Genomic DNA, 19,101 nt, shown 5'->3' on the forward strand with positions numbered 1-19,101 from the left:
AGAAATTCGGCCAAAGAAATAAAACAGATGTTGAATAATTGTTAAGAAATGAGTCACACCAAAGGTTTAGATTGGAGTTTCCTTGGAGTTGGAATTTGTTTATTTGTTATTTGCCTGTAAAACGTTTTATATATATTTTTAAAAGGACCACTGATATGCAATTAACAGTTTTATAGAATATGAATAATTAGGGCTATGACAATGTGATACCTGTATCAGTATAAAGCCCAATATTCTTTTGCAAAATAAGAGTATCAGGGCTTTTATAACAAAAAACAACTTAATAGTCACAGTAACAAGGCACTAATTAAATGTGTAACTTTTTCCTTGTTAATTCATTTACTTATAAACAGAAATAAAACATTTTGTAGACATTAATTCATTCTTTAATCGTCAGTTACTGCTTTATCCTGGCCAGGTTCATGGTGCATCCCGAGGCTATCCCTGGGTGTGAGGTGGGAATACAACCTGGCTGGGACTCTAGACCATTGCGTGCTGCCATTTGTACACACCATGTTAGGAGATGTAGATAACTGAAAACTATATATAATGCTTTATTTGTTTTTCATTATGTGAAACAACAATGTAAATGCTATTTCCATTCGAACCCGCCAACAGAGGGTTACCCTTTTTCCTTTCAGAACCTATAGATAGTAATCTGTATAGATTTAGATCTCTAATAAGCAAGCCGGCGGTAACAGTGACAAGGAAATGCTCCCTGAAACAACCCTTGTGGAATAATACATATTGTGAAAATGTCTTCGAGCGTTATGATATGGCAACACCATCACATCATGCACCATATCACAAGAAAGCAAGATAAATAAAGCACAATCGTTATTAATACATATACTTTTATTTCTCTAATAATTCATATATAATTCATATATATATATCTTTAGTCTATATGTATTCATATAACAGTCATGTAGACATACACTGATAAAGTACAGGAGATTTACTTTGATAGAGAGTAAATTGTAAAGACAAGAACAAGATAGGAAAGAGGAAGAGGCATCACTATTTTGAGGCACACACTAAATACATAGTATACATTCATGTCTGCATGCATGCGCACACACACTAACAGACCGAACCATGGCTTATGGCTTTTCTACATTTACGTAAAGCTCACACACACACTTTGAAAACGAACAAACATCACACACCCGTATATGTCCTCTCAAAGAGGTTGACAGGTTGTCACATGACTGGAACACAGACAGCAACACTCACAAAACAGACAGGTACATACTTGAACTTTCATACATTGCTAGTTTTTTTCCCCCCAAAAAAACATGTCTTTAGGGTTATAGCTGAACCATTTGTAACAAGCACACTGGTATTTGGTTTCTGCTACCTTGTTATTCACATATAACATGGAAAATAAAGAGTCACTGTGTTGGCTGTTGGTGTGCAGTGTTATGAGCGATTCAGTGAGACACAATACATTAACGCAATTCCACAAAAAGTCCCAAATAAATGTTTGTTACATGTAGTCACATTATGTGTATTTTTGTGGTTTCGATAAACCTGACAATTGCGAGTGGTGACACTCCACGTTCTTAATTCCAAAGAGGTGTGTTGAATAATTATTTGTGCACCTACACCCAAACATTTTACATACTTTTTCATACACACACACACACACACACACCTGTGCAAGCAAACAAAGCTTGTTTGTGAGGAGTTCAAAACACAAAGCATAAGGAGCTGTGAAGTAAATTTTACCAGTAATAAAAGTCATATCTAATTATATTTGGCTTCATAAATACACGTAAATGTAAAAGTTACCTGAAATGTCAAATGCATACAAAATAAAACAGTTAGTTGGGGGCAGGCCGATGCATTTAGATGTAATATTTGATCTGAAAGTGCTAAATAGAGTAAGACATGCGTATACTATGTATACTGCCCATTAGTGATTTCTTTAGTACTTCTAGTACATTTGTTTGAATGTAACAAATAAAAAAAATCACAAAATGGTGACAAAAACCAAAAAGACATTTGTGCTACCAGACTCCTGACTCGAATACCCAATAGATATATCTTTATGGCAGGTGCTATCTCACACGTACATTGAACGCTGCCACATTTAGGAATGGTGGGAAATAGAGCAGCTGGATTGCTGGATGCAAGAGTCCAGCTATCACATGTTCTGGATGGAGACACCTTTGGCAGATCTGGGATATGAAGGAGGGGTGGAATCCCCGCTTGTGCTACATGTCCAGCAGAGGGCGAAGGGTCCCCACTCACACAGCGTTGGTGATGATGATATCTCTGCTCAGGCCTTCAATGTTTGCAGGCTCAGGGGTGATGCTCTTCATCAGACGCTGATGGAGGAAAAGAGAGCGAGTGAGTATACACATTGAAGGGGTGAAATAAAAACAATCAGCCCGAAAAGTTTCTAATCAACTCATTTCATCGTGATCTGTACTTAGGACACCTGTTACTGATGCAGTCTGCCACCCAGACAATTCAGAAAAGCAGTTTGGATGTTCTAGAGTCCCTAGTTGCCTTTGACGCAAAATATAATTTCAAGAAAAAAACTACTAAGCCTTCTGAACACTCCAATCCACCTCACACCCCTTTGCTTAAACTACTGTAACTTGTGAGTTGCTTCCTTCTGGTTGGGGCAGAGCTCATCTCCATGCCAGAAATAATATAAGCTTACATTGACATATTGGATGGCAATACACTGAATTATCTTTTAAAAATATATGATTATTACAGGATTAGAAAGACTTTTAAAGACATTAGAAATCGAAAAGAACTAGCAAAAGTGTTCCTACCACCCCAACAAACTGACCTGGTCATTTATTCTATAGTTTGCCAATAAATATTTTGTTATGTATAGTTTGACAGAGTTCTGTCTGTGCTCTAAACCTTTTCTCCCAATGATCTCAGCTTAGCTTCGGTGCTGTTGGAATTTGAGGAGAAAACTGGGAGTGTCTCCAAGAAGTGCACTTCTCCCCCCACCAACACCCCCCCACACCCCCCTTGCACATGGGCTGATGACAAGTGCATTGTGTTTTCTCAGTCTGGTAAATCATTATGAACAAAACAGCTAAAGGCATATTCTGTGAGCGCTGATTAACTGTGCCCATTGTACATTAAATGCAAAACAGCTCTCACTGTTAAACTCCATTATTTCATTAGAGTTCGAAGAAAAGAAGCCCTTTCAAACTACGTTCTCTGCTTTATTTTTAGCCCAAAGTCATCCTCAGCCAGCCAAAGGAGGGCTTAATAAATGAGTCAAAGAAGAAACTGATTAAAGCAGCTTTAAAACCACAGTTATAGACTTTGGAATTGTTTGCTGGGTGCTGAGGTTAATGGAAGCTTGTAAGCCATCATTATTATTATTTGAGCAGGTTGATGTGGTGAGCTACAGGGATGTGCCTCTGCACTTTAACCTGTAACTCCCTCTGTGGATGTTTTAATTAAATTAACATTCATTTTGTTTTATATTAGTGGCGTTAGTGGGGAAAAAACATGCAATGCAAACTGAAAAATGCAGATGTTCATTTTTTACCCTCTGGCACTAAAGGATGTAAATTACAGTTCCCCACTTTTTTTAGCTTTATCTATAACCAGAATCCTGTAAAGGCTTAGCTCACTCATAATTTAGAGCTATTGCTGCAACAGTAATCAGTTACTGAGTGTGTAGACTACTGCTGTGTATGAAAACGGTGCTTTACAGTGCATTAGGGTTTGGATCTAAGCTACTGCAGGACCCTGAATAATCATCAATAAAGTTACATTTATTTCATTTAATGCACTCTGTGGTGAACATGGTGTGATTTTGGAAATTAACACCTAGAGTACACCAGCAAGCGTTTGTTCCAGTGTGACTATAACACGTCTGAAGCAGATAATCAAAAGCCAAGTGTGTTGGAAATTCGAGTGTTGCTCCTAACTGACCTCGCTCACACCAAGGACGTCTGTCTTTAGCACCAGGTAACAGCTCTTACGCTAAACACACATCCTATCTGACGCACCCTTTCAGCACCCTTGTGTATTTAAGGTAAATGCAAACATGCAGCACCCGTCCTGGCTGACAGCTCCATCAAAAGCAGCCGGACGAGAAGCAGGGCGGCAGCAGCATCTGGACCGTGCTCACATCTCTCGTCACGTCTCACGTAGACCAAATGGATAATGTGAGTCACAGTCTTATGAGGTGTGTTTATCTAATTTACCTGCATCTCCTCTTTGTCGCATGTGTGCTACTGCCTAATGACAGATAGCTTTAGGTGCTGTTGTTTCTGCTTCTGCCGTACCTGTTTGAAGGTCCCTTTGGTGGTGAGCAGGTGGTAGACCATGTAGGAAGGCACGCAAATGAAAGACGAGACACCAATGCAGTAGCCCAGTACAGTGGTCCAGAATGGGTACAGGTAGTCAAACAGCTTCACCACAGGAGGGAAGGCTAGGAAACTTCCAATGATGAACTATAAATAAATAAGAGACGGAACAATAAGCTTCCTGTTAGATGGGAAGTTTAGTGGTTTGTTTATTGACGTATGGGACAATTAGGTAGCTAGAAAAAGGTCCCATTTGTAAAATACCTTATGTGATATCTATTGTTTTGGCTCTATAGTTGCTCCTAATACTTAAAATACTTAATTAAATTATAAAATAATTGAAATCAACATGCCTTAGCTATTATTATTATTACCTGAACTACTTCAATGTAAAAGTCCTCTTAAAGTCCCCACACCCCTATGTCTTAGTCCTTCCATGATTAAATCTCATATTAGCTATCACCATCTGTTGTTGTTTTCTTTTTCTATCAAATCTAAGGGTACTTTCATCCTTTTTTTTTTCCCCCCAAATTGGATGCTGTTTGCATGAAAATTTGACTGTCTTTTAGAGACTAAATTAAGTTTTGAGTCTGATGTGAAGTTTAGGGAATCAATCTCAGAAACCTGATGAACTTAGATGCAGACTGTACCATGCAATCAGTACATAGGGCTGGGCTTTCGAATAGCATGCTTGTTGGAACTTGTCTAGTAATTTTCTGTTTCAGCTTCAACAATAACAAGAAAATGTATATTGTGGTCTGCAAATTAGTTATAATGCCTACTAGACATATGGAGTGTAGATAGCATTCAAACTCATAAATCAGTGAGTTGGAATGAAAAGCTTTATCTGAACCATTTAGTCAAGTAAATGTAAAGAACCAGCTACTTAAATAAACAGTGATAAGAACAATGAATGGTACTTAATCTCTCCTATTTCCTTACAATTTGTAATGATAATGATGTCACCTCCCTCCAAAAAGGCCAGTTAAATCCTGGATTTGAATAAATCTAAACATTCAATATGCAAGTGTGAAAGCTCGCTAAATCTCCTTGGTCTTACTATACTAAACAATAAGGTCATGTGATTGTGTTTCAGGTTTGTATCACTTGCGGCTGGACTGACCAGTAGGAAGCAGGGGCAGATGGCTACCCAACACACCCTCCAGAACAGACCAGGTGTGAAGCCAAGCATCAACTGCACATCATTGCAGAAACGTGTTGTCCCTCAATACACATAGACACACAGTGAGACCACATAATATAGCACAGAACCACAAAAGATTTCCTTGATGACTGGGTGAAAGTTCAGGTATTTACCATAAAACCAGGAAACAGCAATAACTTCAAGGAAGACTACAGTGATGACCGCAGGGCCTGTTGCATACTCTTCGAAGAGTTTCACCACAAACGCCCCTCCCTATAGCAACAACACTCTGGTCACATGCACTTATTTCCACATGTTCACATTTGAAAAAGAATAATGAAATAGCAATAATAAATACTTTGTAATTTGTTATGTTTCCCAGAATACGTTCTCATTGTTATTTCCATGCACAGTGGAATGTGAGAGGACTCACATAGGTAAGTGTGGACAGCGCTCCCAGGTAGCAGACACACACCAGACCTAGCACAAACCACTCTCTCCTGCGGGCCAGCAGGTGGGGAAACTCATCCAACATGGCAGTGATCACTCCTTCCAGCCCAGCAAACTGCAGGTGGAGACATAAATAGTGCTAATAAAGTAGGTAACACTTGTTACACAATGCAGACACTGGCATTAACTATAACTGTAACAAACACACACTCACAGCGCAGTACATTCTGACAAAGCCAAGCGTTGAGCAGGAACAAAGACCAGACCCCCCGATAATCTCATTAGTGCGTCGTGATAAGCACATGCTGTCATTCTTTGTGGCTGTTTACTACATAAACTGTATGAGTGGTTTAATATGATGCTTTAGGAAAGAGGCATTTAGAAGGGCAAACCAGGGACAGCAGGGTAACCAACAGCCTAAGTACAATTGACAGACAATACTGTGTCAGCCGAAATGTTCTGCCCTTAGCTGATAAGCTAAAAACCTGCTTAGAGATCCACATGCTATTATAAAGATGGGTTGAAAAAGCTGGGCTAATTAACTAGTGGGACAGAGAGACTGACCGTGCTATCTAATCCCAGCATGATGATCATGAGGAAGAAGATAATGGCAAGGAAAGTGCTCGCGGGCATGTTGGCGATGGCCTCGGCATAGACGATGAACAGTAGACTGGGACCTAAAAAGAGATGCAGATTTGATGAAGAACATCAGTAGAAAATGCAGCATTAATAAGCTTTTGTGTACTCTTAACACAGGTATAATCAACATTCAGCATTCAGAAACAATGTTGCGCCTTTATATTTGAGATGTCGGTATAAATTAAGCTGGTTCTCACCAGCATCCTTTGCTACGGTCTCCACCCCCTCCTTCCGCATCTCGGCCATGTAGCCCAGTACGGTGAAGATCACAAAGCCTGACAAGAAGCTGGTCATACAGTTCACTGTGCTCGTCACCAACGCATCTCTGTGACACAAAGACAAGCTATTTACAGAATTCTCTCTATTTACTTATTTAATGAGTTAATTAATATGAATTATAGCTAACATTAATCACATTGTTACATTATAGCAAAGGTTAAATGATGGACAAATTACTAAGCTGGTTAACATTGTAATAGTCGTATGTTGTAATTTCTATATCTGAGATAACATTTTAATATTGATAGAATGGCAGATTAGAGCTGGGCTTAGAGAAACAATCAGGAGCAGATAAGATCAGATGTTTAATATGTGAAATAATATAGCTTTGTACTTGTAACAGTTGTTGTGAAAGGGATTGTAGCTGGCAAATGCAAGGAGCACACCAAAGCCTGGACCCAGAGAGAAGAAAATTTGGGCTGCTGCATCAATCCAAACCTAACAAACAAAGTAGGAGAGAATTGTTAACATATAAAAGGTAAAGACAATATCAAATTTCCAACCGCAATACAAAAGGTAATGCTAAGGATCAAGCTTGCTTATAGTATGTTTATTCATTTCACCGTAGTGCTCAGGAGCTTCTCCCAGTTAGGCTTCAGGTAGAAGACAACGCCTCTCCATGCTCCGGGCAGAGTGGCGCCTCGCACCAGAAGGATCAACAGCACGACATATGGAAGAGTTGCTGTCACCCATACTACCTACCAGAGAAAACACAAGTAAGTTAGCTAGCTTATGCTATGAATCCTCCTGTCTGTGGTTATTATTGGACTCCTGACCCAATGGCATCACCAACATTATCAAACTTCCAGTGAAAAGGGTGCAAACGTCTAGACTGTTTTACCACTGCGATGCCCCATGAATTATGGTTTAAATCTGTATATATATTTTTAGTAATAGATCACACATATTTTCTTTCTTCTCACCTTGCCAGAGGTCTTAACCCCCTTCCAGATGCTGAAGTAGACGATGGCGAAGATGAAGAGCAGACAGAGGGCCAGCTGCCAACTAACCGCACCCAGCTGATGCAGACCTGGGGACAGATGCACCTGCAGCACCTTCCGTCTATAACGTTAAGAGAGATAAGTCGATAAATAGGTAATAGATAGATAGATAGAGAGAGAGAGAGAGAGAGAGAGAGAGAGAGAGAGAGAGAGATAAATATAGCAGTAGCTGCATACATCAGTAAAGGGGACATAAGAAGAATGTTAATGGCAGAATCATAAATCATAAAACAGTGAAAATTGAAGAATAGGATTGCTGAGAAAATGGGTAATGAGTGAGAACTCACTACTGAAGGTCAAAGGAAACACATTTATAATAAAAACAGGAAATTCCTGCTGATATTGCAAGAAAAGCTTGTTGACTTCCAGTGTGTAATAAGTCTAAACCTCAGCAAAGCCTGCAAATCTCCCCTAAAGCATCAGACAAAAGTGCAGCTAACCAGGCAAAACTGGTTTGGCTCTACAGAAGACACTGAAATATTCTCTTCTAGTGTGTGTGTGGGGGGCTGCAGATATTTATATCCCCTCCATGACTACATTCTCATAATCTACAAGAAACTTTCTGCTGTTACTGAGGAATTGGGTTTTTTTCCGCCTTTATGCTATTCCTCCCTCGCTTACTCTCTGGCCTCCTCTGTAGGCTCCTGGCACTTACATGCACTTACGTATAGAACTCCTCGGCAGGTGAGGTAGATTCATTGGTCCAGGAGACGTTGCTGTCGGTAGACATATACTGCTTGCAGTTGGCCGTGTTCCAGGAGTTTTTGCACGTCGTCCACGGTAGTGTAGTGTTGAAGGAGGACAACAGGTAATACAGAGCCCAAGCCATGATGGTGTTGTAGTAGAAGGCAATGTAGAGGGCAATAATGCAGATGGCAAAGCCAATACCTACAGAAGAGACGTAGTAAAAAAAAGTTCATCTGCTTCACTCTGCTTCAAGCATCTTCCACTTCAGAAAGAGACGGGCTGATGACATTTAGCACATTTCCATAAAATTGAAGATCTATAGAAGCTGGCATTTTGCAAGGGAAATGTGACAATTTCCATAACAGAGAGTACAACAGCTATCAACAAAGCGGCACACAGGAACTGGAGTGAAATTGGGAAACACTGCATTATCAGTCTCGTTGCTCCCATGTCTTCCATCTAGCAGTTTGGTGCGACTTCGACTACTTTTCTAGTCATAAAAGTAGGGCCGTGCTGATATAAAAATTTACATATCCTGCTCATATATTGTACTAGAAATGTTGTACTTATCCTATTGGGCAGCATTGTACATGAAAAGGAAACTTAAAAGCCGCCTCAAACGTGCATACACAAGAATGATATTATAAAGTGCCCACAATATCTAGTGTGTTGAATATGTAAGGATATATTATAAACCAATATGATTTGAAGTGAGAGCCTGTGAAAGAGACAACAGTTTTACCCTTGAAGATGGGGCAGATATATTTCCAGATGGATATGCAGCCACTGCGGTGGAACTGCCCGAGTGCCAGCTCCATGTAGAACAGGGGAACCCCGCCAAATACCGCCATCAGCAGGTAGGGCAACAGGAACGCACCTGGAAAGATAGTTTAAGTGTTTAAGAATAATATTTTAGTGTACAGGAGGTTGTCAGCAGGTTTCAGCATGTGATAAATGCGTGTATTCTCTGAAACCATTGAAAACCCTCAACTTTCATCACCTTCATTCATAGCAAAGGGTGATTAAAAACCCAAAACATTGATGAATAAATGGTTTCTGAGAAACAAAAAAAGTGAATTCTATGTATGTTTCACCCTGCCAAAGTAAAGAGTGGTAGAGAAAGGCAGCACCAGTTCAGACAAGCCTCCCTGTTTGATTAAAGCTTTATTTGTGTGCTTTTGACATGAGTGCAAAGATAGCAGTTGATTTAGTAGCTGCGAGGCAGGTTATTAAACAATAAGAGATTGAAGTCCCTCTCATGAAAGCCACAATTAGTGTTGGTAGTAGCGAGTGTGTCCCTAGCTGCTCTATCTCTCACTCGCCCTCCCATCTTGCATGGTAGAACAGGAAATTACAAAGATTTTATTATTTCAAATTCAAAGGCAGGAGGCTGAATCCTGTTTGGAGTGAGAACGTGAGCAGTCGAGTATAAAGAGGAGAAAGAACAGCGGAGTTCCCTATAAAATAAGAGACTCTGTTCTCTCTGAAGCACACAGAACCTAATCGATCATGAGTCAGAAAAGAAACACAAATCTTTCTGACATGTTGTTGTGACCATTAAGTTGCTCTTGGCCTCAATCGGACTCTAGGCAGAATGTCATGCGTGAAATCGTGACTGCTTACTGTCAGGTGGTGTAAATGCTTTCTCTATCCTCTGCCTATAAACTCACCCCCTCCGTTCTGGTAGCAGATGTATGGGAAGCGCCACACGTTGCCCAGGTCCACTGCGTAGCCGATGACCGACAGGAGGAAATCCACCTTCTTGCTCCATGTCTCCCTGGGTGGATCCAGACTGGTCTGCTGGACCACAAGCGTCCTGAATCCCCCAGGAGCATTTGTCCAGTCCCCTACAGCCCCGGTGCCTTCCCTCGGGCTCTGAGCCGATGTGCTGGGGTACCCGTTTGACACCTGTGTGGGCCCCGAGACTGGTTTCTGCTCTTTCTCAGCAATGCCACCATCCACCAGCCTGCCATTCTCTTCAGATTTGTCCTTCTCGTCTTGATCCTCTCGGTTCATCATCATTGTCTGTTTCATCTCCATGGTCAAGGGTGAGATGCTGTGAGTGCCTCTGCTGAAAGTTTTCTAGCACTGGCTAATATGGCTCCCATGAGGGGACTCAGAAGACGGAGAAGAAAAGATCAACTGGCAGATCAGGAGAATGGAGAGATAACAGCAACGGACCTGATTATTTAGTCCACTTTAACAAGCTCCAATAAAGCCCTGCTGCTGCAAAAAAGAGAGAGAGAATAGAATTTTATAGGGCACTTCAGAAAGTCAACATTTTCCCTTTTTTTTACTTTTTCACAAGCTCACACTGGTGACATAGAAAACACACACTATCCTGTCCAGTGATTACTTATTTGACTGCTGCGAGTCCAAATAAATGACATCTAAAATGAACAATGCAGATCCAAACAGAGTCTGCAACATGGGTTAAAAAACCGTAACAAAAAAAAAAACACACACACACACACGGGGAAATTTGTACAGGCCTGCACAAAATTACACCCAGGGGAGCTGCCAGAATACATTTATTTATTTTATTTTTCGCTTGCCATTGTTACAAAAATTAACATGCGAGACATTTGAAATGTCTTTCCCTTTCTGTGAAACCAACAAAAGCGACATCAGAGAAATTAGGAAATGAAGACTTGAAAAAAGACGTTGTGAAATACAGACCAGAATGACTAGCTCAGCTGAAATTATGCTGGACAAATAAACTCAAGAGATGACATCAATGCTTTCATGCTGTTTTTACAGTAAAAAATGAATCATTTCTAATAATGGCAAATCAATTGGTGTCAAGATTTCACATAGCTTGAGAGGAACTTAAAAATGAAATTGAGAAACCGATTTGCAATACACCAAGGGCCATTTGTACGCATTACTAATTAAAGGAAATATTTGTTGCTATTCCTTTGTTCAGAAGACCACACATTTAATAGAGTTATATAAAAGAAATTCTCAATAATCAGATAAAGCAGTTTTTGCAAAGCAACAATGGCATAATGAATACGCTTTTGCCTGCTCTTAATTTAATTTAATATTTTTTTGCTTGAGGGAGCATAGTTGTGCCCTGATCTTTCACTTTCTTTGCCAGAACAAAAAAGAGAAATGAATCAAAATAACCATAATGATACTATCAACCTTAAACAATATCCTCTTAAAAAAAGAATACCCTTTTAAAATGTCTAAACCATTTGGCACAGCAATTTGCCCACACATGCGTTTTATAAAGTTTCCAGTGGAAGCAGGTTTCCAATGTTCCTTCAGCTCTACATTTTTTATTTTATTAGCTATTCCTAATGATTAATTGTGTACAACCAAAACTTCTCCACCTGAATTTCCTATTAATTATTTTTAATGCTCATATCCAGTGTGGTGAAGGTGGAAAGTGTTACACAGGAGCAATCAGCACACACGGCTACCATTATTACGGTTTAATATATTAAATAAGATTTTCCTTAACGTCCCAAAGCAGCACATTAAAACACTAGTCTCAATGCATTTAACTGAGAAGTTGAACCGATGTTTAAAAAGAACCAGTCCAAAATGAAATATATTCTCTCTCTCTCTCTCTTCCACACTGGAGAAAATGCTTGATTTGCGACGAAAATATGACTAAAAATGTTTACACATGGCAACCCTGACAGAAATAAATAGGAAACACTTTTCTAATAGTTCCAGCCTGAAAAATCTGTTTAATCTGAGATTTTCCCAACTGATCTGACCTCGGATAATGGCACAGTCCTCAGTTCATCATCCTACATTCAAGTGGCTTGATTTTCATTTACTTTATTGCATCCAGTTGGACCTTGCTCTGCCTATTGATGTCAGCTATAATTAAGATCATTTTATCATTAGTTGCCAAACATTTAATACCACCAGAGGCACTGGAATCAAAGATAGCATTTTTTTTTTTTTATCCAAATCAGTCAGGTAATCAGATATAACGAGACATAAACTTTAAACACTTCTGCATAGACTTTCTCTAAATTCTCCACATATTTAAAAAAACAAAATAAGCACCAGCAGAAGATTTCTTACTGCAATTATTTCTCAATATTTATTTGCCTTAGAGGTTACTGGTGGAGGAATATAGAGAACACAAAATATTAAACATGAATTGGATGAGCATGCCCATAGTTTTGTAATAATCTACATGTATAACCGATGAAATACTGCTTCATAATTCTTTTGCAAAAGTTACCCGCTGAAAATTCTCACATCCTTAATCACTTTGCACAAAGTTACCACAAGCACATCCATCAGCAATTTCAGTTCACAGAGCGTATCAAGCCGTATCCTACAACACACAGCATGCAAGCACACACAAGTAAAAACCTGTCACCCAGTTTTGTTGTTTTTTTTTTTACAAACATGTTTCTGTACACAGCATGCGCAGTACAACCCTACCGTGCAGCAGTGGAGCAGTTCTGTGGGGGTCTGTGTGCGCTGGGCTGGTGCTCACCGACCCTGGGAGCCAAGTGCGTAAGACACACCTCCCTAACACTCCTGCACACACACACACACACGGTCTCTCTCTCTCTCTCTCTCTCTCCTCTTCTCCTTATACACACATCTACAGCGATCGCCAGCCTTATTGATCCCTCAGTTTTTCACCCTCATCTCCAGTCCTGTTGTGTAAATATGCTGGTGTGCGTTCAGGTGATGTACTCTGGACTCTCCTTTTACTTCCTCTCCATAGTTCGTTATTTACAATGAGGTACACACAGCCGCAGAGCACTGATCCATATCTCCATTTTCCTGGTATGAGTTACATATGAATACAGTAAATGTGTTGTGCAAATCAACTAGAGTGAGAATGCAAAATGAGACAGAGTGAGTCAACATCCTTTCTAGGACTGTGACAGTAGACCTGCTAGAACAATACTAACCAAACTTTCAAAACTACAATATAAAATCCTTTTGCGGAAACTTCACATCTGTAACAGGGAATTCAGGAATTTCCAGAATGGGGCCTCTTTATAATATGATGTAGTGTTATAAAACACATACTGTGATCATATTTTTTTAAAAACAAGAAGAAAAAAAAAAAAGGTGTATGTGTGTGTGTTTTTCTCTTTTGCTTAACTTAAATCCCTAACCAAAAAAAAATTAGGAATTTCAGGGCAAAGTACATGAATTCCCATCTGTTACCCTGGCATGTATTAAATCAGGGCTGACCCAGATCCTAATAATCCTACCGAGATTTTTCTTTTCTTATTCCCTCCATCTTATCTTGGTTTCAGGGTTAAGACAAGGATTTGACCATTTGTTCATCTCTAATTGACCGGACAATTAAGACAATTATTTTATTTCGGAAATATCTGGGTAACATATAGATGAATAATACACTGCAAATTAGTTTTGAATAAACGAATATGAATAAATTCTGTTCTATTTATCATGTCTTTGTTACTGATAATACCTGCATGGAAGACATGTTCAAGGTGTACATCTTGTCCATTATACAAATCAGAGCTATTTCTATCAACGCTGAGCTTAATGACAACACTTCGTATGAAGTGGGGGGAGAGGGGAAAAATGTCAGCGAGGAAAAATGATGTTTTATCAGTAAGGAAGTTAACACCCCTCAATCTTACTAACACACCCAGAAGTAAATAAACTCAGGCACGATACTAAATAATTACGGAGCTTTGCTCTTGCAACATATCCCTTTTCTCTTTTCGAAATCACTGTTGTCAGTTTTGGGAGGTTTACATATATCCTGTGATGCAGATGAAACCTGTCACCACATTGTTTTTCAACTAGCAGCCTCACGGCTCTGATCGCTATCTAAAACCATACAAAAGAGAACAGTAATGAACTCCCACGCCATAGACAGCAGTCTGACTCCTTGGCACACAGAGTGTGTGTCCCCCCTCCTCACTGAGGAGAAATATTTTAGAAATGACAATTTAAGGCATGGTGTACTGGCAATCCTGTTAAAGAACACAGAAAAAGATAAATGAAATGGATTATTTATTAGACATTCAATTTTTTTTTATTCTCAACTATGTAATAACAATATAATACAGCCAGGTTTAGGTCACAGCCAATTATAGTACAGAGTTAAAAAAAAAAGAAGAAAAGTCACCTGTGTTCTGTTAGCTGAGTTTGTAAGAGGCATGAATGAACTGCGCAGTAACAGGGTGTTATGCCAACGATTGTGGTTTCTCCAGACGCCAGGAACATATGTTGGCATGACCAACAAACTCTGACCTTTGAAACATGTTGTTGTGTTTTCCAGCGTCTGTCTACAGGGGTAGGGGGTACAGATCAAAGACGTGAGGGATCAAGGAAAGAGAGAGAAAGATGAAGTCCTCAGGGCTACGAGAATGGAAAACCAGAGCGATATAAAGAGAAAGGCAGAGAGAGACGGAGAGGTTAATCTGTTCCTTTCATCTTGTCTCTTGTTCTTCTCGCTCTTGCTTAGACTCTTTGGTGCTAAGCCTAAATGTATTGCTGATTTTTTTTTTTGTACAATTGACTGACAGACCTGTTCTTTATAGTTCTGTAGACTTGACCAAAGAGGGACAGCACCCTGTCTTTCAGCATCCCTTCATGACCACACTGGAGAGGTATAACAGCTCACTCTGAAACTTCCAACTTTCTCTGATTTTTACACACAAGCACACACCGAGCTGCGAGGCACCAAAAAAAAAAAGCGGAAAGCGTTCTTTCTAGCCTTCGGCACTCTGATCAAACATTCTAGACGTCAAAGACGGCTATCTCGCTGATTACCATGTCATTGTCTTAAGACTGTAGCCAAGGGATTGTGTGGTTGATGATGTCAGAGCTAAACATAATAGATGCTCTTAGGACCTGCAAAAAATCTAGTCACAAAAAAGTACACGATAGACAGACATAACTATTACGCACACACACAATGGCTTTTTCCTCAAAGTTCACAGTTAAAGGAGACTCTTGAGCAAACATACACATATACACACAAACATACCACATGGGAAGCTTGCCTTTCCAATCTGCCTCTGCTACTAGGTTAATCCTCAACAAGATGAGAGAGTAGAGCGCAGGGAGGGAGAGAGGAGGGAGGAGAAACAGACTAGCCAACATCTAAAATAGGTGAAGAGTTCATTAAAGCAGGGTGGATTTGGAGAATGGAACCAGACACTTGAATCCCATCAATGTCACTTGAGTTTTTGCTGAACTGAACTGAAAATGTAGAAACCTGCAGAGAGAGAGAGCGAGAGAGAGAGAGAGCGCAGACAGAGAACTCTACACATAGTGTTTTTTTTGTTGCAAAAAGCACTGTAAAGAGTAAGAGTTCTTGGAAGCTCTTGGACGGACGTTAAGGTGCTGCCAGCAGTCAATACACTTCTTAAAACCCCTTTAAAGCTTCCATTTTGGCCTGCTGCATGGGACCCAAGAACCTCTCACAGCAGTGCATCGCCCCATCAGGCCAAGTAAGACACATTATCTTCCACAAAGTGCCAAACAGGAATTTTACATCCATGCAAAATAGTCTAATAATGTCATATTTCTTATGTGGGGGTGAATATTTTATTGAGTATAAAAGACTGTACTGATGTTTTGTTTTGTGTGTGTCCCCTGAGGCTGAATTAACCATCCCATTTTGAAACAGGGAATTTTGTAAACGCTTTAGCAGTTCAGCTTTAAAAACCTTTAATAAATTGTTTATTAACTGTTTATTAAAAAGGTTTCTATTCAGTAAATTTGCACTTACACAGACTCAATGCACAGAAACGAATATGTGAGAAAATTTCATACATCAGATTCATACATGACTGTTGCTCTCGGATCATCTGAGACTCGCACCAGCTGAAATGCTTAACATTAAAGTCAAGTATATGACTTTTAGTGACCCCTAATGGACTGACGCATACACAGCCACACATGCACCAATTTCACTGGATATTGGAAACTACTTGTGCATATTTGTTATACTAAAAGGCCCTTATAAAAAATTTAATATAAGACAAGAAGGACATGAACCCAGTTAAAATGGACAAAGGACAAAACCAGTTAAAATGATCTTTTCATTTATTGAAAGAAAAAAGGATGTGCAACATCTATACTCATGCGGCCAAGGGCATGTGGGCACTTGACCTTCATAGTCAGATGTGTGTCTTCCCCAAACGGCACAAAGTTTGAAGCACACAATTGTCTAGAATGTATTTGTATGCTGTGGCATAACATTTTCACTTCACTGGATCTAATGAGCAAAACTCAAACCTGTTCCAGGCATGTGCACAAAGCGAGGTCCATAAACACATGGTTTGCTGTGGAAGAACTTGTGAAAAACAAAATAGAGCCCTGACCTCAACTCCACTAAACACCTTTGGGATTAATCGGAATGGCGGCTGCACAGCAGGCCTTCTTGTCCAACATCAGTGTCCAACCTCACTAATGCCCTTTTGGCTGAACAGACAAATCCCCTTAGCCATGCTCCAAACTCTAGAGGGAAGAGTGGAGGCTGTTATAACGGCAAAAGTGGGGCACCAAGTTCATATTAATTGTCATAGTTTTAGAAAGGAATCTCTAACAAGCACCTCTGGTTGTGATAGTTAGTTGTCCACATACTTTTGGCCACATAGTGTATAACAGCCAAATGGAAAAAGTAATTGCCTCCTAAACTTAATAACTGATTTTGCCACGTTTAGCAAAAAAACAATTCCAACCAAATGTTTCAGATGGAGATCAGTCTTTCACATCACTGTGGAGGAATTTTGGCCCACTGTACTTTATAGAATTGCTCTAATTCAGCCACACTGGAGGGCTTTCGAGAATGAAGTGCCCATTTAAGGTCCTGCCACAGCATCTCAATGGGGTTCAAGTCAGGACTTTGACTAGTCCACTCCAAAACCTTAATCATGTTTTTCTTAGGCATTCAAGTGAGGGACTCGCTTGTGCCCTCAGATCTTTATATTACTGCACAACCCAACTGTGCTTCAGCTTCAGACCCTGGACTGGTACTTGGAAATTCTCCTTCACAAAGGTGGAGAATTCACGGTCTTGACAAGCCCCATGGCAGCGAAGTATCCCCACACCATCAAACTACCACCACCATGTTTGACTGTTGCTATGATGTTCGTATTGAGTCAGCTTAAGCCAGGTGTAATGGTACCCATGTATTCCAAAGAGTTCCACTTTCAGCTCATGGTTAGGGTTTTTCTTTTGACAAACCCTGTTCCTCAGGGTTAGCAGCAGTTTTACCACTTTTCAATTGTCCTATGAATACCAGATTTTGTACTCATGAACATCGATCTCATCTGAGGTCACTTTTCATTACATCCTATATATATATATATATATATATATATATATATATATATATATATATATATATATATATATATATATATATATATGAGTCAACATTTTTTATGAGAAATTTTTTCACTAACATCCCACAGCCTTAGAAATGGCTTTGACCCTTTTTAGAATGTATTTTAATCCTTTTTGTTCTGGATTTTTTTTTTATCGGAGCCCATTGTGCTGAATGTTGAGACCTTTTAACCTGCTTCACATTGCTGCAAACATTCTTTTCAAGTGATGTTTAGATTCAACAGGGCTGGCAATAATCTACCCTGCATGTGTCTTGTCTAACTTACATTCCCATTCTAGCAGTAATTTGTTTACATTAAAACCATTGCTTCACCCCCTATGGACTGTCAATCAGTGGCGTGGCTTCTTGTATACAAAATATTTGTATATTCTGAGTCAGTTACTCAAATTATTTATAGAACTATCATATTAAAGCAGTAGCACACTTGCAATTGTGTTGTCGTACTGAATATCAGCATGGCTGCGATTACCTGCGATGATGCCGACAGCACCATCACCACCGTACTGATGGTCAGTATAACAGCACTTTTGCTTGTGTGATATTTCTTAATTATAAGAATGTGGTCTTAACTGACAAGAAATACACTTTAATCACTTTTAGTATACCTCTGGCTTATACACTATATTGCCAAAAGTATTCGCTCACCCATCCAAATAATCAGAATCAGGTGTTCCAATCACTTCCATGGCCACAGGTGTATAAAATCAAGCACCTAGGCATGCAGACTGTTTTTACAAACATTTGTGAAAGAATGGGTCGCTCTCAGGAGCTCAGTGAATTCCAGTGTGGAACTGTGATAGGATGCCACCTGTGCAACAAATCCAGTCGTGAAATTTCCTCGCTCCTAAACATTCCACAGTCAACTGTCAGCTGTATTATAAGAACGTGGAAGTGTTTGGGAACGACAGCAACTCAGCCACGAAGTGGTAGGCCCCGTAAACTGATGGAGCGGGGTCAGCGGATGCTGAGGCGCATAGTGCGAAGAGGTCGGCAACTTTCTGCAGAGTCAATCGCTACACACCTCCAAACTTCATGTGGCCTTCAGATTAGCTCAAGAACAGTGCGCAGAGAGCTTCATGGAATGGGTTTCCATGGCTGAGCAGCTGCATCCAAGCCATACATCACCAAGTGCAATGCAAAGCGTCGGATGCAGTGGTGTAAAGCACGCCGCCACTGGACTCTAGAGCAGTGGAGACGCGTTCTCTGGAGTGACGAATCACGCTTATCCATCTGGCAATCTGATGGACGAGTCTGGGTTTGGCGGTTGCC

General features: G+C 39.9%; 1 protein-coding gene across 3 annotated transcripts; it reads right to left on the reverse strand.

The window, feature by feature from the left end:
- Positions 1–837: 837 nt before the first annotated feature.
- slc6a4a (solute carrier family 6 member 4a) lies at positions 838–15,565 on the reverse strand. 3 transcript variants are annotated; one of them, XM_058413821.1, is made up of 14 exons: positions 15,463–15,565; positions 10,169–10,724; positions 9,241–9,375; positions 8,477–8,699; positions 7,734–7,872; positions 7,374–7,508; positions 7,145–7,248; positions 6,729–6,856; positions 6,457–6,569; positions 5,876–6,007; positions 5,616–5,715; positions 5,422–5,522; positions 4,278–4,445; positions 838–2,333 (listed from the first exon to the last, which is right to left on the reverse strand). In XM_058413821.1, the coding sequence occupies exons 2-14, from the start codon at positions 10,536–10,538 to the stop codon at positions 2,253–2,255; spliced, it is 1,929 nt and encodes a 642-aa protein (XP_058269804.1). In that variant the 5' UTR covers positions 10,539–10,724; positions 15,463–15,565; the 3' UTR covers positions 838–2,252. The 3 variants fall into 3 exon arrangements, with proteins under 3 accessions (XP_058269804.1, XP_058269803.1, XP_058269805.1); XM_058413820.1 differs by lacking the exon at positions 15,463–15,565 and adding an exon at positions 12,915–13,071; XM_058413822.1 differs by lacking the exon at positions 15,463–15,565 and adding an exon at positions 12,915–13,035 and having other exon boundaries at positions 10,169–10,721.
- Between the last annotated feature and the right edge of the window lie 3,536 nt (positions 15,566–19,101).

This window comes from Hemibagrus wyckioides, linkage group LG17 (assembly GCF_019097595.1).
Source record: "Hemibagrus wyckioides isolate EC202008001 linkage group LG17, SWU_Hwy_1.0, whole genome shotgun sequence".
Lineage (NCBI taxonomy): Eukaryota > Metazoa > Chordata > Actinopteri > Siluriformes > Bagridae > Hemibagrus > Hemibagrus wyckioides.